Raw genomic sequence first — 27,879 nt, 5'->3', positions numbered from 1 at the left:
GCGATGACCTGGTAAATGATGACCTGGTGTTCAGAATCAATTCCGGAGCCGAGACCGGAGCCGATTTCGGAGTCGACTTCGGAGCCAATTCCGAAGTCGGCTCAGGAATCGATTCCGGAATCGGAGTCGGTTCCGGAATCAGAACGGGTCCCCGAATCGGAATCGACCTGGGAATCGCAAATTACTCCGGTAACGGATTCAGGATTGACTCCAGAAATGGAATTAGCTCCGGAATGAGAATTAGTTCTTGAATTGAAATAAGAAGTTTCAGAAGAGAAATCAGTCCGGAAATTTCCATGAAAATGGATCGTTTATAAGTTTTTTTTTTGCGGCTATCAATATTTAGCATCATTGGACAGAAACGCCTATTCCTATGGAGATGCCGAAACCGACTCCGTTTCGAAGCTAATTCTGATTTTGGAGCCAACTTTGATGCCGGTTCCGATTTTGATTCCGGAACCGATTCCGATTCCGAAGCCGATTCCGTAGCCGATTTCGGAACCAATTCCGTAGCCGATTCCGGAATCGATTCCAGAAAACTTTGGAACTAACTGAAATCGATTCCGACAAAATCTTCATTTTTCTCATCACTAGTTTGGAGACCCCTTATTTAAACACACCTCGACAATATAATTTGCGACAACGCATAATAACACTCACCCAAAGTTTTGTAATTGGTTTGACCTTGCTTATACTCTCTCTCTCTAAAAACTGGTCAATTCCGCCCTGTACATATACAATACCGTCATTGCAGGAGGCTCCGTATCTTGGATCTACGTAGCGAATTCTCATCTTATGATCGCATGCCTTCAAAAAGTGCACAATTACTAATGTTACTATATAATATTAAAGATTGGATCTTACTTACTATCAACACGTTTAAGCAGTAATATCCTCGCCAGTGATGGAACGCGATCTTTTCGCGAGATGGTGCTTTCATTTTAACGTGCATACCATCCACACACATAACACGACGTCGGGAATGGCACAGGTTTCGTAAAAGTCTTGGCGTACTTCCTGCTCCTCGGCCGGATCCATCGCCAGGCTAACGTATTTACACAACGGGTCCTGCATGATTTTTAGTGTTTTTGAAAAAAATGACGGAAAACGTTGACTGGACAACGGTGGCATTCGTGGGCATGTCGGGAACGTTCTCGTGGCTTCCCTCTGCCAAGAACTTCAACGTTGCGGCCAACATTTCCTTCACCGCCAGTCCTTTTGCCCCGATTGGAACAAACTTGGGTTCGATTTCAGTTAGTATTTGTAGGAATACTTCCTTAGTAACGTAGTAATTGTTAACGAATCTGCAAAGCCACGAGATCGCAGGTTAAATAGAGGTTGTGGTAAAGGGCCTTTTGGACTTACTTCTTGTCGGAAAGATCCAATGGATCAAACCTATTCCGCAGCATTCGGGATTGAGCTACGAGATGATTAACGTCTTCGCTATTGCTGCCGCATTCGTCATCGTTGCAGTTGGTTGCAAATCAAACAAGGCAATGCGAGCAACATCTTTCTTTCAGTACACAAAAGCCGCAGAAGCTGGGTCGCCGATGAGTTGATCACAACAAGACGAATCACGTAGGTTGCTGGGCTTTTGGCAAGATAAAGGACCAATTTGTGCAATGTGTGGTTGTAGTTGATGGCAAAGGAAAGATTTCTAAAATTCGAATAAATTTTAACAGTTGACTAGCATTTCCAGTTTACAGTCGGTAGAAGCTGTTTCAGTACACCATACGAAAGAGTAAATGGCGAGGTCCGACCAAAAGGGAATTAATTTTGCATTTGCCAATAAATGTGTCAAATCAGTACAATTTGCTCCAAAAACTGTAAAATTAAGAAAACTGCTTATCTCCAAGTCCACATATCCCGGAGACTTCCTGTATAACGAGAAATTCAGGTAGACATTATAGTATAATGTTTAAATTTTTGTACTATAATTACTATAAAACATAATAATTTAATTTATAAAAAGCTTATAAGCGCCAATAAAACGATGTGAATAATTTCCAAACTTTGCGCGTATGCCTCCACTGAATCAGCATCTCCCGCCTGACGTTCGATTGCAACTGTCATCCAGGACCCCTAGCTGATCCGACCTGGACACCCGAAACGTCACACCACCACCCAACGTCAACGAAGCAAAAAGATGTATCCCGCAAAGCAGCTCGCTCATTATTGTAATGAATTTCGTGCATGAAACGTAGCTCTCCGATGGAATGTTGAAAATTCGCGTCGTGGTCCCAGTTCCTTTCCCTATCCCTTCGATAGGTTGTGGTTGTTCGAATCCCGAAATACGGAAGGATACGAAATCAGTCCAGGTCTAGTTGTGCAAGTGAGTGATTGTGCATTGTGCTGAGAAGGAAGGTTGTTGTTGTTTACAAAGTGCAACGTTTCTGATTGTGAATACACGTTCACGTACGTTTTAATTGCGGATAAGGGAAGAAAGAAAAAAACCACCCTTACCGATGTGTGTAATTGGTGAAAAATGAAATTCACAGTGTCTCTGGTGTAGAAGCAAAAGAAGGGCATGTGTGGGTGTTGGTAGTGCCATTAAATTAATGTTTCAGTGCGAGGAGATCCTCCTGTGCTAACAGTTTTGTGTGCTGCCGTCTAGTGTTGTGGGCCACAGGGCGGAAGGGTGTTGTCCGTTCTTCTCTATCTCCTCTACCGTGTATGCGAGTGATGGTGCTGCAGTGAAGAAGAGCGTGTTCGCAGGGGGGGAAATATCATGCTGGTTCAGAAAGAAAGCTACAGAAACGGGGTCATACTGCACAGCGACTTCCACAACACCGACCACATCTGTGCCGTACGGAAACTGTGAAAAGCGGGTCATCCTAAAAAACGGATAGTGTGTGTGTGTGTGTGTGTGTGTGTGTGTGAAAGAGATAATCGGAAAGGTGGTCCCATTCCCCTTTTGGTTGCATTATTTGTCTGAGCAAAAAACGCATCCAAAGCATAGTTGAGTGCATCTTTAGAACACATCGTACCCCAAAACAGGCTGGCCGTTTGTGTTGAAGCTGTAACTTATGACTGCTCATACGTATAGTGTGTGAGTGCAGCTCGATGCCGCTGGCCCCCTCATCGTAGGAGCCGTTTGCTGGGCACAAACACATGGAGAAAGTTGCTGGCACGGTCGGTCACACAAGCAGCAACAGTCACGCCGTGCGAGAAAGGATGTCGCGTCGTAAGAACCTTGCCGGTCTGGTTGCGGCCACCGTCGTCTGCATAGTGCTGCTGTACGCCAGCCAGCGGTACACATCGAACAGCTACGGCACGGAGTACTTCCGACCACGGGAACGTCCGGCCAATCTGCGGATGCTCAACTCCCACAAGTACTACGGGTAAGCAAATGCCGATTTCCTCCCAGCATGGACGGTTGATACGTATACCTCACATTCATCTCGGCCACATCTACCTGGTTGGGAGACGCCCCAACGCCTATGGCCCAAAAAGTGAAAGCAAGTCACAACTTCCCGGCATACATGTTTAATTTTTTGCAAATTAGCTTCGGGCAAGAATTCCAATCCAGCCGACGCTGGAATGGGCCATCATCAGAAAAGCGGGGCAATGAAAAGAAGGAATTTGCATGCCGCGGCAATTCCCGTACCCTTACGGGGCATTGTTTCATCTTACGAGGCAGAACATCTTTGAGCTTGTTGGATGGAAAGCTTTGAAATTCTTGCAAATTGTTCATATTGTTCAAGAAATTCCATAGCAACCGCACCTTGACGACAAGGGTTTTATTAAAAATGCTGTGCAACCGGCATTGGAAGAATTTAGCCATTTTGTGCTGCCGCATTTGCTTACGTACACGAGGTGTATTCTTATTCACCTTTATCGGCTTCCAGTTCCATGTGCTTTATATTGTAAGAACATGTTTAATTTGGCATTTTAAATTAAAACCACTCTTTGATACTTTACATAGTTTCATTGTTTAAACATCTTTTATGTGATGAATGATTCCATACATCGTTTTTTTCAATATTTGTTGAAGGACTAGTTAATTTGATTACAGCCAGATACGCAACTAATTTTAAAAGGTCCCCTTTACTGTAAAGAGTGCACTGAACACAATAGTCTCCAAACTCAAATAAAATTAATTACTTATGATAACCCCTTAAGGGACCTAAAATCAAAACCCAACCCATACTGGTCCTAACACCATTACATAACCATTTCTAGTTCAAGAACTGCACATGACCTAATACCGGTCCTGCACCTGGTTACTGAACCTATGCCTGTCCAGGAACCGATACTGAACCTAAACCGGTTCTGGAAATAATACTGGTCATACAGGTCCAGGAACTGAATGAACTCATACCGGTACTGGAACTGATACTAAACCCATACCAGCCCTCTAACCTACCATGAACCCATACTGGTCCTGGAACCTATCATGAACTCATACGACTTCTAGAAACTACCAGGAATAATTTTTGTCGAAGGATTTTCTATTGCATATTTTTCACAAACATGCGATGTTCGCATACAAATTTTCTAAAAAAAACAGGATCACAATGAATTTTGAATTAATATTGTAGATATGATGGAAGGCCAAAATCAAGATTTTTGGTTCCTTTTTTTCTGGAGTTGTCAAGCTGTATTACAGAACAACATACCTGTCGTGGGTTCTATTATTGTATGAACTGAGTCGAGACGAAATGAAGAAAGCTTTTTAGCCTTTACATATTATTAAAGGCGGACCGTTCGTGGTACAGTCTTCAACTCCCGTGACTTAACAACATATGCCTGTCGTGGCTGCAATCTTCACGTGGACCGTCCCCCCGTAGCAAAGACTTGATTATCTGGAACTATGCGTGGTACTGAATAAAGCCTCGAAAGCCTGTATAGGCCAGGTATGTCCTCGTAGGACATTACGCCAAGTAGTAGAAGAAGAAGATGATGAAGAAGAAGAAGATATTTTCACAATTTGCCTATAATGTCTATGGTATGGATTGCCCCTTGATCGGTTGGCGACATAAATCCCTTCAACAAAGAAGATCAATTTAATAATTCCTACGCATTTCACTGACTGACTTATTGTTAAGAACACATGTGTTAGTACATATGTTCCTTTTCAATATTTACTCAATTGCTTAATCATGTGTTGCCAAATATTGATGTTTCTTTGCTGTTTCTATCTTCACGTTACGGGCTACCTTCTGGACAGATTGTTCTGACAAGCTTGTTCCGAGCTTTTCCTGTGGACACAGTTGCGCAGCAAAGGCGAGATTTGTTTTTGTTTTCAAATGCTAACATACTGGCCACGGAAACAGAACGATTTATGAAGATAGTTGGACTTAAAATAAACACAAAAAAGCAGTGTTAAGAGGAAGCTTATAAGTGAAAATGAGTTTTTTTTGGCTATAATTATTATGCCTACATGCTTACAAAAGATAACTAACTGAAATACCCAATCCTTAATGAAATCCAATACTTTATTGTTCTAAATGTTTTCGAGAGAGTATAGAGAGAGTGTACATAAACACATACCTATTCTAATCTCTAACTAGCCGACTTCTACCGCTATGTGGTATAGATATGGGTCAATCAATAAAATCATGGCAAGCCCCAGTCAATGGAAATGGTCAGCGCCGGTTCTGATGTCAATTTTGTGAGAAAAATAGGGCAACTCCGAATAATTGCAGAAATAACTGAAAAAAACACTGAATTATTAATTGTTAATTTGCTGCAATGCTACCTTTCTTTGGGGGCGGTCCCGTGGTACATTCGTCAACTCGGACGACTCAATAACATGCCCGTCATGGGTTCAATCCTACAATGGACCGTCCCCTGTAGCAAGTATTGACTATCCGGCTGCGTGGTACTGAATTAAGTCTCGAAAGCCTGTATAGGCCAAATAGAAGAAGAAGCTACCTTTCTTTATACAGGGTTGGAAGGCATGGAAATTAAAAAATATGATGATGAAAATGAAATATCAGACTAATGTGGATTAACATCTTGCACGCGGTGAATAGCAACGTTTACATTCAAACCTGAGTTAGAAAACCCTGTTAGTATTTAATGCATTTTATATCAAAATAAAGTACGTAATACATTTGGTAAAGGTTTTATTCCTTGAAGAAAAATGAGTCCCTTTTTTCTCATACCAAAGGCCAAGCAAAAGTGAAAGCATTGTTTCCCGATATCGCAAACCAAACTGTACTGCCAAAATCTGGTTCCTTTCCCACGGATTTTACACGACACTTTCTAAAAATCCTTTCGAAATACCTGGAGCTCCAGTTACAAAATACAAAATGGAAGCCCTTTTTTAATTATTTTTAATTCCGTACGCTTTTGTAAGGTACTATGTAATAATCTACAAAGACACACAGACACACCTACACGCACGTCTACAGTTTGGGAGGAATAGGGTACCAATTTCGCAAGTAGAGTTCGTTGACAATGCAGGCCCATTCCCGTGCTCGACCCGCATCGTCTCGCTTGTGCACTGTTGAAAAGTGCATTGTCGTGAATGCATGTAAACATTTACCTTTTCTTCGCGCGTTCATTCACGCGCCACCAAAGAGGGGGCCCGGCCGACGCGGCGTCACTTCTATTGTCCAAAAGAAAAACAATGGTGCAAAAATTATACCTCCCGCTGCAACATAGAGCCAGTCCCACCCGGTCGGGAACATAACTCGCCCACTCACACACCAGCAGCGTCCATTGGCCTTTCCCCGCCTTACAGCAGCAGTGCACGGGCACACGATAGCAGTGGAGCCAGTGGCTGGCGCAAGACCAGATTGCTGCGTGGGATCGTTTGCGCTAATGTTAAGCGAACTGAAGTCGGGTGCGCGCCGACGTGACGGTGGCGAATTGTTTCACTTACTTTGTCTCGCGTCTTCCCTGGGCAGTTGTAAGCCCGGTGCCCCGTTTTTGGAAGTGAAATGATTTGCTTTCCTTCGATGGGGCAAAACGTGCTAAAATTATTATTCATTGTGGTGCTATAGCCTCCTGCGCGACCCTTTACTAACAGCTTCTTTCTTTCTTTCTGTTCGACTTCTATTTGTAGGTCACGAACGTACGGTGGAGCGGCGGGTGGAGGGGGAGGAGGTGGAGCAGGCACCGCATACGACACTTACCCGCCGATATCGACGGCCCACAACTCCACCATCAGCATCGAGGACGTGCTCAACTATCAGCGGGCCCTAATATCGGCCGAATGTACCGACAGTTCCTACGGCGAACGGAAGCTGCCGGACGGGCTGACGCCCGAAACGGGCGGCAAACCGACCCGCAGCCTCATCATCACCACCTGGCGGTCCGGGTCAACCTTCCTGGGCGACATCCTGAACGCGCTGCCCGGCAACTACTACCACTACGAGCCGCTGCTCGACTTTGACATCGTGCAGATACGCGGCCCACCGAACGACAGTGTCGCGCTGCACAATCTGCGCCATCTGCTGCACTGCGACTACAGCGAGATGGAGAACTACCTCGAGTTTGGCCGCACGCACAACTATCTGTTCAGCCACAACACCCGGCTGTGGCAGCAGTGCGTGCGGTTTCCCCAGTTTTGCTACGAGCCGCGGTTTCTCGGCCCGTTCTGTCGGCTGTTTCCCCGCCAGAGCATGAAGGTGGTCCGGTTGCGGGCGGCCCTCGTTACGCCACTGCTAGAAGATGAGAGGTACGTGTTGGTGGGAGAATGGGATGGGATGGGATTGCGATATTGATGCGCGGGGGCAGTTTCCGCTCTGCTGCCCCCTTAGGTAGAACTCCAATCTGCATTTTTGGAAAGATTTTTGCGATGGTTTTTTTAATCACTCTGGCAGTTTCATTCTTCACTGCTATGTAAGTTTTCTCTCTCTTTCTCTCTCTCTCTCTCTCTCTCTCTCTCTCTCTCTCTCTGTATCTTTTGATAAAAACAAAAAGAAAGGAGAAGGAAAGAAGCAAAAAATGCAATATTGCAGCCGTTGTGTTGTCTTGTGAGCCGGTAGTGCAAATTGTAAAAATATTCAAATCACGCTTTCGCCGACCTTCTGCAATGCGAGGAAATGGAGCATTTCTTTTTTTTTTTTTGGGGCAAAACTGTGCGAACACAAAAAAGCTTTAGCGCAATACCGTCCCACAGCTCTGCTCGCTTTCATCAAGTTTCGAGCGGTGGCACCGACAAATGGCACATTTTCCGTTGCGTTCAAGTTTTATGGGCATGTGGTTCCGTTTCGATTTTATTGTTAGAGGCAATTTGAAACAACACCGTGCTGCTATTGGGAAAAAGAATTTGAAAAAACCTGCTGAAACATTATGCATCACGCGTAAACACCAACCTCCTAGGTAAACCGGTTTATGTTGCAGAGAAAAAAAAAGAAAGAGAGAGGGGTTTTGTCATTATCATTCGAAAGGGACTTGCAAAATGGGCAAAACACTGGGTCCTAGACACTCTCTCGCTTTCGTTCGACGGTGTCACGGTGCTTTGCAGACACTGATTGGAGGTATTTATTGGGAATAACATTATCAATGCACCGTCCGTTGTGTGCGTGCAAAGTGAGAGGAAAGTTTTGTTTTGTGCTATACGATCACTAAAGTAGTGCCGATAGAATGTATCATGGTCGGCTTGACTGCCTTTTAAATGATACATCTATTTTAACGCCGTTTAATGGTTTTTCATAATATTTCAAATTTATAATACTTGTCTCTTTATGTTCAGCTAATTTAATTGATACGTAATATAAAATGCCATTTGAAAATTGTTTAAAAATCGTGAAGAATTTATTGAACATTTCTCATTGTTTAGTGTGTTGGTCGCTTGGTTGGAGGTCTTTATGTTACTTTCCCAATGTTGCGATAAATACTAATGTAGCGTCTTTTGTATTCCTTCATCATTCAAAAATGCAATGCCATGGGAATGCGCAACCCGGCGTCGACCATTCGCCAGTTGCCGGTGCGGCTACTGACCGCCGGCGAGTTTTTTTTCCCCCCCTCCACTGTCACTCGATCTGCTTCCAACCACGGCTATAGGCCACGGTTCGTTTCGCAACAGCGCCGTTAAAGAAGTGAGCGAGCCAACGTGGTAACGGTTCTGGCTCTGGGTAAACCTGTTGGAGAAATTTAATCCTGACCCAACTATCATTTCCGCTCGCGTGTGTTCGTTTGTCGTTGGGTGTGGATATATGTGTGTCCGCCATCCATCGTACCGTTTAGTAGGAGAGGGTATGATTTTCCCCGCAGTGATTGACGCCAAGCAGTGAAAAGGGGTAAGAATACTTTAAAAAAAAAGACGTGGAAAGTAATGCATTTTACATGCTTCGGAAAATGCGCAACCGCTTGCGGCGGGGTACTGTCTCTACCGAGCCCGAGACACTATTTGCTCTGATACGGTTGTTATGAGGAATGGGGGAATGTTTCTAGATCTTTTGTGTTATGGTTGCCGGATTGCGATACAGTAACAGCTATGTTTTATTTACAACATTGTTTCAAGTGTACCCAATTTGTTGTAATCAACACGTTTATATGTAAAGAATGACTAAAGAAACGATCATAAATACTTATCATAGTATTTATTTGTTATTCGTTCAAAACCTAGTTTTGAATCTACATCATTTAACTAAATGTGTTTATTTGAATGTGATTTTGAAAATATTGTATGAAGGAGATTCAAAACGATCATATGCTTCATTACATACTCATGTTGTTGAGGAGGTCTGTACAGTCAGAACCGGTCCGACGGCGATGTTTACCGCAAGCAGCTGTGGGGAGCGTTCGAGTAATTTCAGGCGCGCATATAAATTGATGTACTGTCGATATTACTCAGTAGTAAGCCTATCACAAATAGCTGTTGCACATTGTGTCCTAGTCTAATGTGGGGCAGTTGCTGTAATTTGAAGAAGCAAAAGCCACGTTTCGTATTATTTAAACTTACAAACGAATACTGGGCTGGGGACATGATCGCGATCATACAAATACAGTGTTTTGATGCAGTGCATCTTCTTTGGCCCAACACAACCGTTGTCGGTCAAGGACGGCCTGTATCACTAGTGGGTTTTGCTATCAATGAATAATAGATGATCCTCTACCTACGTATGGCACGGTCCGTAAGGGACTTGAACCCATGACGGACATGTTGTTAAGCCCTTAGCATCGAGTAATAATCTCCTCTGTTTGCTGGTCAAAGATTCAAACATTCGCACCCAGTTGCCTTGTAAGGTTATCTTGCTCGCATTTCAGGCACAGTTTCTTATGGATCTGTCATAAGTTGTGGCAGTTACATTCTAAGTGTTAGTAAGTGTTTCATTGCGTCCATTCCAGTGTAGCCGGAACTATTAATTTATTTTTAAATTAATTTGCATATGTTACAGAACGCCTCTTAACAGCAAGAACAGAATTTGCTCTATATGATAGCACGACCCTTGGGTCAACGAATTAATTAGAGGAAAGGAACTGTTGCAGAAAAAGAATATTGTTGTGTGATCAAGAATGTCAGTTGTCGCTCATCATTACTAGACATTATGAATTCGGACCGGAGTGCTGTAGGGCATCGCTCTAGTCGGTGTCAGCCTCGGTGTTTGTTGTATGCTTTGACTTGTTGTTGACTTTCGGTCAAAATCTCTTTTTTTTTGTTCCACGTTCCCAACTCTTCCTATCATCCAATTAGAGGTTAAATGTTGATGAACCTCAAGGCAAGAGAAATTTACCATTTGAAGGAACAAATCGACTATAGCTGGCAACAGATTAGATGATGGTTACTGTTGCGTTTCTAACCCACAGACCGTGTTCACTTGTACACTTGAAAAACGAATATTCAACAACCGTTTCGTACACGTTTGTTTGGCAGACCACCACAGTCAGTCAACGATCGCGGCTGCAGCATTGTTGGCATTGACTTCGGTGCCATGATTACACGAACTTGGGCTGTTGGGCAAACCATCGTCCAAGAACCGGTTAGCAGTGTTTCCTTTATTTGCCAACCTGTGTGCCTGGTGAGCCGCAAAACCATCGAAAACAACACACCACACCATGTAGTGTGTGTGTGTGCCCTGCTTGGTGCCCATCGAAGATTTGAGCATAAGTTTTGCTTGCGTGTAGAGATGACTAGAGACCGTGCAGTTGTAGTAGCAGCAGCAGCACCAGCACAAGTCGTGTGTATATCAGTCTCATCATTTTGCCCTGACCGGAGGGCAGTGCTGACGCAGAGAACCGCATTCGTCGGCAGTTTTGTGAGGAATGTGCAACGGTGTGACGTAGTAGCAACGAGCGAATCGTTTTTTTGTAACGCACACAACGCTGTGAGTTAATCGTGCTCGGCAGTACGCCCGGCTCGTAGCTACGAATGAGATCACCAACCTTCCTATCTCATCCCATCCCCTAATGGTCGGGGCGGGAGGGTTGTGATCTTGCGCCCACCAGGAATCTTCATCGCAACATCTCATCCCTGTGAAGTGGCGAGCGCGCGCGCGCTTGTGTCAATGCGACTGTGTAGGAGCTGTTTCTGGTGTGCGCCGTGCCAAAACCTACGCCGTGCGGCACTGGCATATATGGGTGATGAAGCTGACGTTGGCATCACTGAACACACATTCTTGACGCCGCAATCGTTCCCGATCTGCTTTCCGAGATCACTTGCCTAGATAGGGCTCATTTGGTGGGTGCGGTTTATTATTTTTTTTTCAGCTACGGCCACAGCACAACGATGCTGTCGGAACCCTCGCCTGTAATTAAGCTTGAAGACTGATTAATATTGAACGGTTGGAATGGGATAAGTAGCCCAACGCGAGGAGGGCACCGTTCGTTTTGTTGTGCGAATGTTTTTGCACTGCGCACATCGCACCAACGGTGGAATGTACCGGTTCGCCTTGATAGGACAAACCGACAGAAAAAACCACACCTGAAGATATCATTGTTTGCCGATAATGATCTACTCCAAAGCGCACTTTACACGAGCCTAACGGGTCTGTTGATTCGTTTATTTGACCGTAACGGTTAACAGATGTCGAAAACGGTATAGGAGTATCAGCTTAGCAACAATTTCTTCTCACTTCAGCGCATGCATTCATTAGAACAAGGTATAGCGATTTTTCTGCTACGGGATTTAGTTAGGCCTACTTTAAACAACTTTCGCTATAAAAAAGCGCTTTTTAGCTGGTGATCTGTTTGCAGTGATCAGTAACTGCGTTTCGGTGAACAGAAGAGAAATGTTTCGTTTTTTTCATGCCCTCAATAGGAGGAAGTTGTAATTAAAAGAGACTGTCTAGCTTTTGCTGAATATGGAGGATATTAAATGAAATTTGTGGGATGTTTTTTTAGAATAAGTACTGTTTGTAACCGCCCCGGTGTTAAGGCAAAAGGTCGGCAAAGTTTGGCTCGATAAATTATTTAAACTGGTACAAAATAGTTTCAAAATTTTATTACTTCATTATTAGGTACTCGAGTTTTGACCCTGAGAGCATCATATGTTGGCTACAGATTTGTATTGTATTTTCAATGAAAAAAGATACAGGCATTTTAGATAAAAAGTGGAATAGTGTTCCGGTGATCATTTCGACCAGATGGAACCGATTCCTAACCAGACTGTTCCCTCGTAACAAAGACTGTGGCTGTCTCCAGCTTCATGGGGTACAAATAAGCCTGTATAAGTTGGCATGGCCGCGTAGGTCGTTACGCTAAAAAAGAGTACTATCGATATGCACTATCAAAACTATCTGTATAATTTTGAAAAGATATTTTGGTAATATAATCAGAAGAAAAGGACTATTTCTTACGGGGCTTAAATTAACTAGATTTTACAAAATATATAAAACAACATGTAGGATTGTAACATATTCCTTCCTTGTAATTTCGTAGCAAATACTTAACAAAAAGCAACGAACAGCCGCCATTCGGCAATTCCAATTTTAATAACTTTTGTTGAGGATTTTAAACTCGTTGGAATAAACCAACTTCCATACCTCCTTTGCCAAGTTTAAACAATCTGTTAGGTAAGCTTTTTTCCAAAAAAGTGTTACGCACAATCTTCAATCCCTTCAATCCGGCTCTGTTCTTAAAAGGTGTACAGATACTTGCCCAAGTGCAAATATGCGTAACATCTTCTCTACAACAGCAGGCATATATGACTTTGACTTGGGTTCTAACCGTGACTCCATCGTATTGTGATCGATATGTGCCGTCCTACCTACCATTAGATTAGAATCGAGACCTTTCTCCGGGATCTTTGTTATCCATTGATAATAAATAAATAAATATTTTCATATTCTCCATATAATAATTTAGTTGGGACTGTAATCCTCCATCAATCAGTCAAACAAGTAGAAAATGCACACTAACATGCCGTTTCAAATGATTCATTTTTAGAATGCATAATAACCTCTGACAAGAATCATGGCATTTATAGCACAATACTTTGAAAGGACATAGTCTAGCACAGTTAGACAAAGCCAACAATGTGTCTGTTGTGTTCTTTTCATACAAGTCAAGATATTTTGGGCAGCCGAATGTAGCAAACTTCACGTCCTTGAACTTATAGCTTAGTTTGTCAAAATTGTGTGTATTGATTAAACATTGCTTTTCCTTGCGCAAGAAAGGAAAAGTACTAAAGAAACAGCATGTACGACAGCCAAAAATGATTCCATAAAGAATTGTTTGTAGACCCGTCTTTGGATGACATATTTTCGTACCTATAAGTAGAAATATGTTTTAACCCCTTTTCAAAAGAATCCATTCGTTTGTTTAGACTTCACTATCTACTCAAAATAGCTGTGTTGTCTAATTATACAGCTTCCTCAATATAACCACACCTCTGAAGGCACGCACAGGTGGTAGGCCCTTATCAATCAAGCACAAATATATATAGGAAAAAAACTCCAACCCACCGGAAAGACCTACATTAGTGCTGCCGAACAAACGAATCTCTACACCGTCGCCTAGCCCTAAAATTAGGTTTCCAAAACAATGAACGCCCCTTCCACACGGTGTTGGATGGCTTCGGAAATCAATAACGATTGGTCGCTTGTTCGTTCGTTCGTACGTTCGGTCACTCCGGGCCGAGTCAAAATGGACACACCACGGCAATGCATTTTGCGGTAAATCAAATCGTGTGACGCTCGGTAGTAGTGGACCCCCTTCCCATCATCCTTCCTCCCTCTAATGGCTTGTGGGAAGTGTGTTTAAGGCAGGGAGACGGCAAGGTGTTTTGTGTAGGTGGTCGAAAGGGAATTCCGCTGGGGAGTAACAAATTGCGTTATTGCCCCCTTACCGTTTTGACCACTTTAGGTTTTGTGGGTGAGCATGGGTGCAAGAAGTGGAGGTTTTTGTTGTGGCTTTTGAGTTAGGAGCTTGGGAGATCCGTCTAATGTTCTTGTTGCGATTCGTCAGCAGTTCTCTTGCTTCCTTCCGCGACTAACCTTCTTAACCATTGGGCGAATAGGAACGGTTTTTCGTGTGGATTATTGATTGTGGTTCGATGAAGTTATGTGATTTTGGAGCAGAAAGGGAAGAGGTACCGGGGATGAGAGAGAAGGAGAAGAGAAGGAGAGAGAGACAGCGAGATAAGTCACAGAAAACAATTGCGTTGCGATGTTGCCGTTAGCAGAGGTTCGATAGTAGCTACCGAGTACCTAAGGGACGGTTTGGCCAGGGCGTATTGGTCTGACCGTAGGGTGCAAGGGGTTCATTTTGTGTGCGTGTGTGTGTGTGTGTGTGTGTGTGTGTGTGTGTGTGTGTGTGTGTGTGTTATTGAAGGATCTGGAACATATAATTGGATCTGAAACTGTAAAGCCAGTGCGACAACAGCACCACCACCACCACTATCAAACCGTGCCCGATGTGTAGGGTCATTCGGCCAAGAGGGGAACAAATTGGCAAATGACTGATGGATTTACGTTTCGTGGCGGTGTATCGAGTGTGCCAGGGGTTTTGGAATTTCGTGTGCCCCACACTACACACCACTTTTCGGGGGTTTGAACGATCCTACCTTCTCGGACATAGTACTGCTGCAACCTTGTCCCACACGTTGCAAGTGGCTTTTAACTATATCGGCAGAGCCCGTCGATAGCACAGTGTGACGCTGCCCTTGACATTATTTGAAACAACGGCAGCCGCGACGGGTTAATGGTGGTAGCATCAAGTCAAACCAATGAACACACAGACCGTTTTGTGGCACGAAAGATGCATCTTCATCATTCTAGAGAGCGTGGTTAATAGTTTGTGTGCAGCGGCATTAGCTTATTAGTGCAGTCGGACGGTCGGGAAGATATCAATTACTGTCAATCGGTGCAGATCGATCGATAATCTTTGTGGGGAGGGTAATTGGTGTGTGAAGGTATTTGTTTTTTTGTTTTTGAGAAACGTCGCATCCGGGTGGTTTGATCGAGGACAGTTCGAAAACGGGACTGGTTGGTCTACGGGTAATAAATGGCTTTAACAGATTGACGGCAAGTTTTCCATCAGTAGCTCTGAGCTATGTGCTTAAAGTTTATTGTTCCCAATTTATTTCATGCAGCAGATTTCCACTGTTGTTAGAATCTTTGAATGGAACACAAAATTTAGGTTCTGGAGCAATTTCGGAATATTAATCAGTACCGTGTTTGGTTGGAACAATGAAAATTAGAAGCCTTGAACTTAAATAATAGTAATCATAATGCTCAAATCAAGCTTGGCAATGGGCACATAAAGTAGAGTGAGAATCTAATTGACTAAAATTGGGTAGAGGATCGAATCGTTAATGGATTTTTTTGCTTGTTATTGTTTAGTTCCAATATTTTTTGTGACTGTTGGCTATAAAATTACAAGCAAACAGCACAGCTGTTTTATGACTAAAATCCTTGGAATTTTTAAACGTTACACAACGAGTTAAATTTTGCTGTTTTGGGTTAGAATTGATCCCATGCCTTGGTATGGGCCTGAGTACCTTCGCACGATCAGTCGTGATCATTTTAGAACGATGGTGCAATCAAACAACCTACTTTCAAATTAGTACTCAATCCCATTCAATTAGCTCGACTAATCTAAACATAAACAAATAACGAACACAATGGAGAACAACTCTCGCGCACTCATTAAAATCATATCACTACTCATATATGCACTGGCGTGTGGCGCAACAATTCAGTGACAAATCGCTTCCCCATCGAGACACGTCCGATGTGTGCGGTCACTACCTGCCAGTGGCACGTTATTGCCATGGGATTTGATAGATCATTCTATCCGGTACTATAACAAAGGGCAAATTAATGTACCATTAGTAGGGGCCGCACGTGTGTGTGTGATGGTTCGTTTTTGACACCAAATGATGCCGTGCTCATCATTCCCCCTGTGAGATGGAAGCATCGATGGTGCTACTAACCATTCGCTTTCCCCGTTCCGTTCCGCCGGATAGAACAAAAGATACCGCTTTATGGGCTGGTGGATTAATGACAAACGATAGAGCGACGCTCGGTGACAGTTGCGTTGGATCCGGATTTATGAAACGTCGTGTGTTGTTCTGTTACATGTACATCGGAACACTGATAACAGCACGGAGATGATCAGCTCAGCATTGTTGTGCCATTGTTTTCAACACATTGTGGTTTTTTGTTACATCTATCTGCTTCTCTATCTTTCGTTACAGCCTTAATGTGCGGGTGGTGCTGCTAATACGAGACCCGCGGGGGTCGATGCAGTCACGGAAGCATCGTGTGTGGTGTCCGGGCCGGCCGGACTGTGACGATCCCAGCACCGTGTGCAGTGATATGCAGCTTGATTACGAGGCAGCGATCGAGATGAGCCAACGCTTTCCGCAGCGGTTTCGGTAAGTGTTTTATTGATTACCTCAATGAATTAGGGCATGATTTTAGGAGTCGTAATGTAAATTGTCGCTTTAGGTAGTTAACAATCACGAAATTACTGCGAAGGACTTTATTGTCGAACATGAGATCATTTAAATTAAACACTGATTGGAATGGAAATTTTAGAATTATGAGGCAAAATTATACTGCTTCTTAATATTTTTCAGCAAAGTATGGCTTGGAAGCCGTATGTGGCTCTTAATTGCTTTTCCCTTAATATGTTACATACAATTTTAACGATTTTTTTCTACTCGGTTCATGAATTTGTCTCTTCACGAGGAACTCTACTAGCATTATGTTTAGAATTTGACTCTTTTTTTTCTTTTTTTGCAAAGTTGGTGGACTTGGCTGTCCTGGGCAGTTAAACGGCTCTTCATCTTCTTATTATTGGCTCAAGAATCGTTGACGGTCAAGGGCTGCCTATACCATTATTGGGCTTGGCTTACAGTCACTTCAGGGTTTTCCAAGGTTTTTTGGTTCTTTCCCGAAAATGTTTAGTTGCTTTCTATATTTCCCACGTTTTTTATGCGTTTCCCACATTTTTTTAGTTAAATTGAATTGGTGTCCAATGGAATTTTGAGTGACATTTACAGTTTAAACAAATTGTAGAATGTAGAAACTAAAGCCCTACGTGCTGGTGGACTTTCTTCGTGCTTATGGAACGAGAATTTGCTATTTTGCTCTAGAAAATTGCTTAAGTCCGCAGCTATTGATAAGTGATGGATTTGTTAGGTGTTTCTGTAGGCCATTTTTTTGACATAGCAAAAGCCAGGGCCAAACGTTGGTTTATTTCACATATCACTTCTTCTTTCTGTTTTTAACACAAAAGCTTGATTTAACACAAAAGCAGTCGGTTGAAGTCGTGGTTAGATATGGGATATTGAAAGGTCTTATCAGCGGCATGCGAAGATCAGAATAATTTTCACCGGAGTTCTATTCCTTGTCGATTTCAATACTTTCTCCAGATTCAGAGTGATCCATGACACCCAGTAACTCTTATTGCTTTAATAAACGTTCTTTCTCTAGTTGTATGATTAATATCCAATAAATCTTGTTCACTCATTGGATGCTGCATCGTTTAGAACTTCCTATCCTTTATTTTGAGCAGTGTCCTTTTTGCCCGCAGTGCTCGTCTATACCTACTTTCTCCTAACATCTTACATCTTTCAAGGAAGTGATTGTAACGTCTAAATATTATCAAAACCACAAAAAAAACAAACAAACAAACAACGGAAGCAAATCAAAATACTGTGCGCGACTCTTAAGCTGTTTACACCATCTAATCTTGGCGTTTCATGCATGCATCACGACCCGAACCCCTTTTGCACATGTGTGCTAGTTTTGATAAAAAGCCTTGCAGCAGGAAAAGCGTATATTTGCAAAGGGTTTTATTCCGCAGAACTGTGCAATTAACTGTTGGGTGCTGTAAGATAGCACACGCGCTCCAAATGCTTTACACACATTGCGCACACACTGTCGATTTGATTGCTTTGTGGTCTGTTGCCGTATTCCAAGCGAGCGCGCGCGATAAGAAGCTTTTATGATATGCGAAAAGAGAAATGTGTCTTCACTGGTGCTGCTGCCGCGGGTGTACCAGTACAGTTGACCCGATGGGAAGAAAGTCTGCGCGTGATGTTGTGTGGACTGTAAGTTTCATATCTATTAAGGGCAAACTATGAGCAGAGAAGAGCAAATGCTATAGGGTAAATGTACCAATAGTGGTGCAATTTGTAGTGGTACCGATGTGTTTTAATGGATTTAAAGTGTCAGGAAGGATAATTTCTGAATATTTTAACACATAGCAATTGGAATATGTTTTATCTACGCAATCACAACCATTTTTATCATGAAATACATCAAATTTACGAAAAAATACATATTTTTGTGACTGCTTCGTTGTACCTATAATGGTGGTATGGTTCCTATAGTCGTCGTATTGTGTTCCTATAGTGGTGGTAAACAAAGATGCATCAAAAACGGTGTATAATATCAATAAAACTTAGTTTCGAAGCTGTTTTCGTATAAATAGCAAGGATTACTGCCATAATATAGGTTTCTTGCGTAATTTGATCGTAAAACAATGTATAAATTTAATCAATGAAACTATTGACTAAAGTACTGCATCACACCTGTCATCAACCTACACCCGGAAGAGTGTGCTTGATTTGAAGTCAATTTTTCATTCAGCCATATAAGCGAATTTTGGCCTGTTTTTGGTAAATTACCTACATAAAACTCATTTCTGTTGCTTATTTTAGTGAAAACAGTACGACATGTCAAAAATGTCCTCGACAAAATCTAAAACGACCTGTTTTTATTGATTTTATAACTATAACCACTATAGGAACATGCCTGTTTTGTGTACCTATAATGGCACTATGGTAAAAAACACTCAAAAATGCATAAATATGGTCAAAAGGCACATAATTTTAGTAAAACAATAACATTTCATAACAGTTATGTTGAAAAACTAGTAATTGCGTGGTTATGTGGTCATTTAGAACGTTAACAGAAAAATGAGTTTCGTTATGAAATCCTAAGGATTTTGGAAAAATGTTGACAAATTTCACAAAATAATGGATTTTTCGGTCACTAAGTAACGGAATGGCCCCATTTAACTTTTAAACCCTTTGTAAAAGGCTAAAGAACATTTCACATTAACGTAAATAACTTAATTACTTGTAATTTGCCGTATGAACCGCATTTTAGTGCAATACCACCACTATTGGTACTACCACCACTATAGGTACATTTACCCTATATATATTATATAGAATAAGTAATTAGCGAGCGGTGAATCCGCAATAAAAGCGAACACGCTTCCAAAACAGCAGCGGAACAATGCTCCAAGCTCGGAACTGTTCGGAACTGTTTGGTGTTGTCCGGACCAGACCAATGCTGCTAGGGTAAATGTACCAATAGTGGTGCAATTTGTAGTGGTACCGATGTGTTTTAATGGATTTAAAGTGTTAGGAAGAATAATTTCTGAATATTTTAACACATAGCAATTGGAATATGTTTTATCTACGCAATCACAACCATTTTTATCATGAAATACATCAAATTTACGAAAAAAATACAAATTTTTGTGACTGCTTCGTTGTACCTATAATGGGGGTATGGTTCCTATAGTCGTCGTATTGTGTTCCTATAGTGGTGATAAACAAAGATGCATCAAAAACGGTGTATAATAACAATGAAACTTAGTTTCGAAGCTGTTTTCGTATGAATAGCAAGGATTACTGCCATAATATAGGTTTCTTGCGTAATTTGATCGTAAAAAATGTATAAATTTGATCAATGAAACTATTGACTAAAGTACTGCATCACACCTGTCATCAACCTACACCCGGAAGAGTGTGATTGATTTGAAGTCAAGTTTTCATTCAGCCATATAAGCGAATTTCGGCCTGTTTTTGGTAAATTACCTACATAAAACTCATTTCTGTTGCTTATTTTAGTGAAAACAGTACGACATGTCAAAAATTTCCCCGAAAAAATCTAAAACGACCTTTTTTTATTGATGTTATAACTATAACCACTATAGGAACATGCCTGTTTTGTGTACCTATAATGGCACTATGGTAAAAAACACTTAAAAATGCATAAATATGGTCAAAAGGCAAATAATTTTAGTAAAACAATTACATTACGTAACAGTTATGTTGAAAAACTAGTAATTGCGTGGTTATGTGGTCGTTTAGAACGTTAACAGAAAAATGAGTATCGTTATGAAATCCTAAGGATTTTAGAAAAATGTTGACACATTTAACAAAATAATGGATTTTTCGGTAACTGAGTAACGGAATGGCCCCATTTAACTTTTAAACCCTTTGTAAAAGGCTGAAGAACATTTCACACTAACTTAAATAACTTAATTACTTGTAATTTTCCGTATGAACCGCATTTTAGTGCAATACCACCACTATTGGTACTACCACCACTATAGGTACATTTACCCTAGTTGCCAATCGTCCAATGGACTATGTGTTGTATTTTGTTGATTGAGTCACTGAATACCGATTGATTTAAAGATTTGTTAGGATTTTTGTACACATCACATTTATTGATAAAGTAACGATTCGTACAGCTCGGACGGCTTGGAATGGCTCCAAACAGCTCCAGGACATATGGCTACGATTCTGAAGAGCAAATCCACTAATGTAGATGCTGTCTACTTTTATCGTTGGCGTACAGTATTGACAGATCTGTTGTAAAGCACCTTTGATTCGATTTACAGCCTGAACAAACTTTGCTTTGAAGCAAACTCTTTCAAGTTCAAGGGGGATTGTTGTAAATCGATTGGATGAATTGATAACGCAAAGAATGTAAACAGAATTTCAAGTGCTTAAGACTGATATGTTAACATTGACGAGTTCTTTCATGGCTAAACTACGCTAATTGCAGCACAAGTACCGGAAAGCATGGCGCAGTATTGTTGTCAATCTTTATTTAGACTGACGTTATCAGTACTTTATCGTGGGGACGTAGTTTTATTCTTTCTTTTTGTTTTGTTTAACGTGCAACGTAGACTTGTTAGGATCATGCAGTTGCGTTGGCAGTCCTTGCTACAGAGGAATGGTCTGGATGGGCTCGAAAACATCTGGTTTTGAAAGATAGGAGTCTGGCTCGTGTATCAAATAAATCACATAACCGAATATATTTTTATATTGATTTTTTTTAATGTTTTAAAATAGATTCTAGTTCGTGCTATGTCATTATTCTATCAAGAAGATTAATTCTGTTTTAATAACTGCTGCTTAATGACGCTTGATCGTGTTTCTTCTTTGGCACAACAACCGATGTCGGTCAAGGCCTGCCTTTGTATCCGCTAGTGAAGTGAGCTTGGCTTTCAGTGACTTATTGATACCATAGCAGGGTAGTCAGTCCTACGTATGGAAGCACGGTCTATTCGGGGCTTGAACTCAAGTTGTGCATGTTGTTAAGTCGTATGAGTGGACAACTGTACTACCAAACCGGCCCTAATCATGTTCATGTTTGTAAGTTGTTAAATATCTTATTAGATTTTTAAAGCATATTGAAACCTCAAACAACGTAAACGAATTTTCGAATAACATTTTTAATATAATTCTCCATAATTTTCTTGTACGAAACAGTAAAGTAAACATGTAGCTGAAAGATAACTGTGCTAAACTGTACAGTTAGTTTTGGAACAAATTAGAGACTTTACTATTTTATAAGGCTGGTTAACCCGTATAAAGGCCGGGCTACATTGATCGTACTTGCAAGCGTAATTTTGATTTTCACTAGCGCATCTGGCGGCGGCTGGTGGAAGCTTTTTTGGTCATCGAGGGAATGGACCTGCCGGATCTCAAAATTAAGTAGTTTTTCCATCGTTTTCCATTGCAAAAATGGATGCAATGCGTGCAAGACATGTGTATCTACGTTTTACAACACTTTTCTCCTCCGATTTAAGTAAAAAACATGGAAAATTAACCTATTTTCTGGAGCGGCTCCAAATTGTTCGGCAAAATGCTTCGGTCAGCCGCCGCCAGATGCGCTAGTTAAAATCAAAATTACGCTTGCAAGTACGATCAATGTAGCCCGGCCTTAAGGCTTGAAATTAAATAGGTTTATTTTAACCTAATTAACCTGGCAGCTTATAGTAAATGGACATTGTACTGTGATTAAAAAAACACTAAATTATCCTCAATTTACAATTATTTGATTTCGGTTTCGTACAAGCAAAGGTGTAAAAAATACTAATTATTCCAACTATCTTAATCCATTTTATTGAACCTTGACCCCTTAATCCAAGAAAAGTAACGTATTAGCTTATAACAAAGCTTCGCATGCAATGGTTTTATCATCTCCTAAATAAAGTAAAATATCCGTTATTCCTCCAATTGATTCACTCATTCGCCGTCCGGACGAACAAAAAAAAACTGGAATCGAAAGTTTCGGTTAGCTTTCTACAAAAATGGCCGTCGCTTTGCTTTGGAATGCAAAGCAGGTGTAAAATTAGTCAATACATAGTGACGTCGCCAATGAGCCCCACAATAGAAGTGTTGTGCCGCCGGCCATTCCAACCCACACACAACATTCTGCCATGAATTGCAATCCTTCTCCGATTGTGTGAGGCATCATGGCGCGCACGATTTGCATGCGCACGTGATTGACGGCACATTCGGCGTGGTGCCGGGTCGCTCGTAGACCAGTCGCCGTGTTTTGTATCGTGTGCACCAGTAAGAGCATTGCCGACAGATTGATTATACACCGCCGGCTTCTCACCCTCCCAAAAGGTGCAAGCGGGGGTAAATTATAATGTGCGCTTTTGCTCCACAAGCACCTGGCCGTGCTGGAACCGTGCCGCGGTGACTGCAACACAAGTTTGCTCGTACGTGGAGGCAAGCGAGGAACCTTTCCAATTCCATCAATTTGATGACAGTAATCAAAGCGCTTCTCTCTCCACGTCGATCGGCAGATTGCTACAATTCATCCAGAAGCGAACAGCTAAACTGGGGGCCGATGTCAACGGACAGCTTCATCATTTTGTGAGCTGAAGAGACCAAAGTAAAAAGTGAAAGGCAGCAACGGCTAAAAGTGGCCAAAAGTTCCCGCGGGCTTTACGTGTGTGTGTGTGTTTGGCGCAGCGATCTTTGGGGATGAAATATTTTTTCCATAATGTTTTCTAATTATTTAGGCTTTTCGTCGACCGTTGTTCCCACCTCTCTGTTTCCCTGATTTGATGTTGACGCACCTTCCTGCCAAACTCTCTGCGCATATTACGCAGAGGACGCAGGTTCACTGACCGTCGGCCATCTGGAAGAGGTTAAAAACTCTCACGAGATGATGAGATAACGTGTGTGTATTTTTTTTTGGGAAATGATTGTTTGTTAGCTTCTAATATCAGATCACCAATTTGTATCATGTCTATACGGGGGAGACAATACTTTGCACACTTAAAGGTACAATTTGTTTCAATGGTTGATAACGATCGTTGTTTTTATCTTTTTTGTAACGAGGCATTAGTTGAGGCATCAAAACAAAAGCAAATTTCTGGTAACAGGTTTGCTAATAAATGCTACCGTGACTGCATTAGTACAGAGTAATTTATTGTTTTGACTTTGGCTACAGCGCATATTATCAATTTGAGCCCGTTCGGCTCGAATTGATCAGCATTCGGTATGCTTGTCAAGATCGGGGTTGAATTTCTGTTGTATATTCCTATCTCGTGGTATATAATGTTTTTTTTTCTCGAATATCTATATTTCGGTTATTAAAAATAAGTTCCAGAAGATGTAATGAAGTCGTGTACATCTTTATGGTTTTAAAACAATAAAAACACAAAATTACATATTTCAAGAACAATAATTTCATTAATTATATTGAAAATTATATAAAAAATGTGTGTCTCAACGTTTATCAAAAAGGACATACGGATACATATAGTTTTAAAGTTTTAAATCTTAAAAAAAAAACAATGTACCACACCCCTTGACCTTGTGCGCCTATTTTTGTGCATTTGACCCTAGGCGGCCGGTCGGATTGTCTAATGATAGATGCGCCGGACCCTGTAGATGTCGATCGTGGTTCAATTGCTATCTGATCTGTAGATGCCCCCTAGTGTTTAGTGTAGGACTGATTATTCGTCTACCGTTGTGCTATATAAGTCCTTTTCATTTTCTTATTTGACTCAACTATTGTAAACAGTCGAAAGAGCTGTGCAGAAAAATGAACGAATGTCATTCTACGATTTGAAGAAAGAAAAAAAAACCGCTGTGTTGGCTTGAATTAGGCCACTGATATCTGCATTATTTGTATCATCATCTTCTTCTCCTTATTTGACGCAAAAGCCGTAGTCTGTCGTCTAGGCGCACCATATGCACTGACAAAGTTATCAGTAATCTATTGGTATACTTATTTACAGCAAGATCAGTCAATCCTATATATGCGGTGATCAGTCCATATGAAGCTTGGACCCATAGCGGGTATGTTGTTGGCTTTTTTAAGTGTTGTAAACTGTTATGAGGTTCCAACAAACTGTCAGCTAAGGCGATGTTTTGTGTATGAACATAGGCATAAAAAGGAAGAAAACCGCGCAAAATGGGATAATTGCGATAAAAACACCCAAGAGCGAAGATAACGGTGAATAGAGAAATAAACTAATTTTTTGGTGCACCCTCAGTGCTTACCTAACAAATTCACTTTGTTCTCTTTTTTTTGGTTAGAGCGCCAGTTTCTAACAGTAAGTTTACAATTGTATCACAGAACTGGCTATCCAGTTATGTATTATGGATTGTTTGTGTGTTTATGTTACGCATTCTGAGATATTATGGATTCGGATTGTTATTACTCATTGATTTGCATCAACTGCGGACATGTTGTTGTTAGGACTTTTGGCTGTTGTATCAAGCGAATGGCCCATTAAGTTGATGCGCCAGTCAGAAGAAGTAGAATTGATTAAGAAATATGACCGTTCTTTCTATAAAAAAAAGACTAAAGTGATTGCATAGAATGAAAAGACTAAAGTAATTAAAGTGACTAAAGTGATCACATATAAGGTCCATAAAAGTCTTGATTTTTTACATTTCGGTATATTGTACGACAAGTATAAATATCGATTTTAATTTTTCAATCTAATGCCCCAAGTTGTGTCTAATTACTGAACGTTTGGTGTAACGACCTACGCGGTCATGCCGGCTTATGGAACTCTTAATAACGTGAACAGTAACGTTAACAGATGGTAATTTAACAATAAAACATAATGAAAGATTATTGGTTAATTTTTTATTAGTAGATACAGAGCTGTTACAGCTAGCGCGGGTTTTGCGATTGGCGCGGATTTCGCGCGTTTTTTCTCTTCATTGGCGCGTATTTTGCGGAAATGAAAAAAAAAACATTATAAAATCATCTTTATTTTTACTTCTGTGTCAAACACCTTGAAAACGAAATCGATTAACTTCTCGTTTTAACAATTGTTACATTAATACTTTGAGTGAAACATAATCACTATCTAGACAATGGGTTTAAATCATATCCAGTTTTGTATCTGATACTCAACGTGATACAGGGTGGCAGTCTACGTATTAATGAGCTAAATGAAAAAAATTTGGTTTTGTTTGAATGCAATACGATGCAAACAATCGAACATGGGAAACAACACCCGCCAATAATATAAAGCTAGATTTTTAACAGTGGATATCATAAAAAAGGTGTTTTGTGGACCGCTCTCCCGCAGCATGTACTGACTATTCAGCTGAGTGTGGTACTGAGTAAGTTTAAAAATCCTTTATAGGCTGGCATTACCACTTCGTTGGTCTAGATGCCAAAAAGAAGAGTAAAAATGGTACTATTGATAAAAACAAGTTACCATTAACCAGCTAAAAGTAATCTTTATAACTAAAAACTAATAACTATAACTAATGAAAAAATAACAGACCATTTAAAACATTTTTCAAAATTAAGAACAAAGATATCAGTAAAATATAAATTAAATATTTCTACCGTTGTTTTTGTAACTACCTGCAAAATTTTAACTGTAGCTAGTGCAAAATTTTGAATGAATAATGAAGCCGGTCTCGTGATACAGTCGTGAACTCGAACAACTTAACAACATACCCGTCATGGGTTCACGCCCCGAATGGACCGTGCCGCCATACGTAGGACTGACTATCCAGCTATGGGGGGAATGAATAAGTCACGGAGAGCCAAGCCCACAAGTAGCGGTACAGGCAAGCCTTGACCGACAACGGTGGTTGAGCCAAAAGAAAGAAAGAAAGAAGCTATTTTTACCATTAACAGAAGATTATTCGACTTTAGTTTACAGTAAAATTATGATTGAAGTTACCACATTATTATTAAAGCATCCACATTCTGTACGTCACACCACGAGCCTTTTATTGTTCCTACTAAATAATAATATTAAAAATGACTATTAGACGGGGCTCAGTGATGTGTAAAATAAAAAAAAAGAATGGTTTCCTAAAAGGAAGCAAAAAAAAAACAAAAACAAAAGGCTAGGTTTGATCTTAATCATGTTTAAAGAAAATCATAATTTTATTTAGATTTTTTGCCGATATTGACAATTTATAATCGTTTTTTAGTAGCATTTAAGCACATAAAAAATAAAAATAACCAAACATAAGCTAAGAAATAATTTTTAAAATTTGAATAGGTATAGCTTGAGATAAAAAAGGAAATTAAAAACAATATTTATGACAGCAGATAGAAGTGTAAAATGAAATGACTTTAACTTGATTCTACATTATCGATTCAATGTTGTTTAATCACACAACCACGATAGAACGAATACAGGGTTTTTCAGGGATTCTCATACTTGTGGGACTCATACTTTTCTCTTTTTTATTGAAAGTGATCTTTGTAAGACGGGAATTTGACTCTATGGCACCCTTTTTGTACAGCCTCATTGTAAATTCTTATTGGTTTTTATTGAAAATTCCAAATTCGTATTGAAAAGAAGAATTTTCAATTAGCATTATTAACAAATTATTCTTATTTTTTTCAAAAAGGGTGTTGTATAGTAGACTTCCTATCACATAAAGTTCATTTCGTATAGGAAACTGTCCCAAAAGTATGAGAACCACTGAAAAACCCTGTATGATGTCAATCTCGCGCAGAAGAGCCGATCCTCCCTCCCAAACATGCATGTTTTCGTTTACAAGGAGAAATTTGTTGCTCACGACAATGTGACAACCCATGCATAAGCCCGGCCCCCCCAATCCTGTGACTGCCAATTTGGTATTTTTCCTTTTAAAAAAATCAGTAGAAGATATCAGCCGATTAGTAGTAACTATTACACACGTGGAAAGGAATTTGCATGTTGTTTAGCCATTAAGATTCATGGATTTCGTATATGATTATACATTTAATTGTACTTTTTTCTCTCATCCTTTCTTCCGTAGCGTTGTACGGTATGAAGATCTGTCGCTAAATCCGTACAAGATGACCAAAGAAATACTGCAATTTTACGGGCTTCCATACCACCCGGAGGTGAAAATGTTCCTCGACACGCACACCAAGCAGGACGTCGGTGGCGTTAGCTCAACATATCGCGATTCCAAATCGGCCCCCTTTCACTGGACGAAGGATTTAACGTACGACGAGGTAGGCGGCGCTCTATTGTTGCAATACGGTTGCGAAA

At 40.8% G+C, this 27,879-nt stretch overlaps 1 protein-coding gene and 1 long non-coding RNA gene across 2 annotated transcripts in view; one reads left to right on the top strand and one right to left on the bottom strand.

Annotated features, from left to right (window-relative positions):
• Positions 1-650: 650 nt before the first annotated feature.
• Positions 651-1,557, bottom strand: LOC120902688. The gene is made up of 3 exons (XR_005739464.1): positions 1,366-1,557; positions 869-1,304; positions 651-807 (listed from the first exon to the last, which is right to left on the bottom strand). It is a non-coding gene; the product is annotated as an uncharacterized LOC120902688 (long non-coding RNA).
• A 574-nt stretch (positions 1,558-2,131) lies between these two features.
• The window catches only part of LOC120903975 (carbohydrate sulfotransferase 1), a 28,482-nt gene continuing 2,734 nt past the window's right edge, over positions 2,132-27,879 (top strand). Inside the window, exons 1-4 of the mRNA XM_040313662.1 lie at positions 2,132-3,341; positions 7,016-7,630; positions 16,538-16,717; positions 27,641-27,842. Coding sequence (XP_040169596.1) covers positions 3,112-3,341; positions 7,016-7,630; positions 16,538-16,717; positions 27,641-27,842 — 1,227 coding nt within the window. The 5' untranslated portion in view covers positions 2,132-3,111. The remainder of the gene's footprint in view (positions 3,342-7,015; positions 7,631-16,537; positions 16,718-27,640; positions 27,843-27,879) is intronic.

Source organism: Anopheles arabiensis, chromosome 3 (genome assembly GCF_016920715.1).
Source record: "Anopheles arabiensis isolate DONGOLA chromosome 3, AaraD3, whole genome shotgun sequence".
NCBI classification, from domain to species: Eukaryota; Metazoa; Arthropoda; class Insecta; order Diptera; family Culicidae; genus Anopheles; species Anopheles arabiensis.
This window is presented reverse-complemented; position numbering and strand designations above follow the sequence as displayed.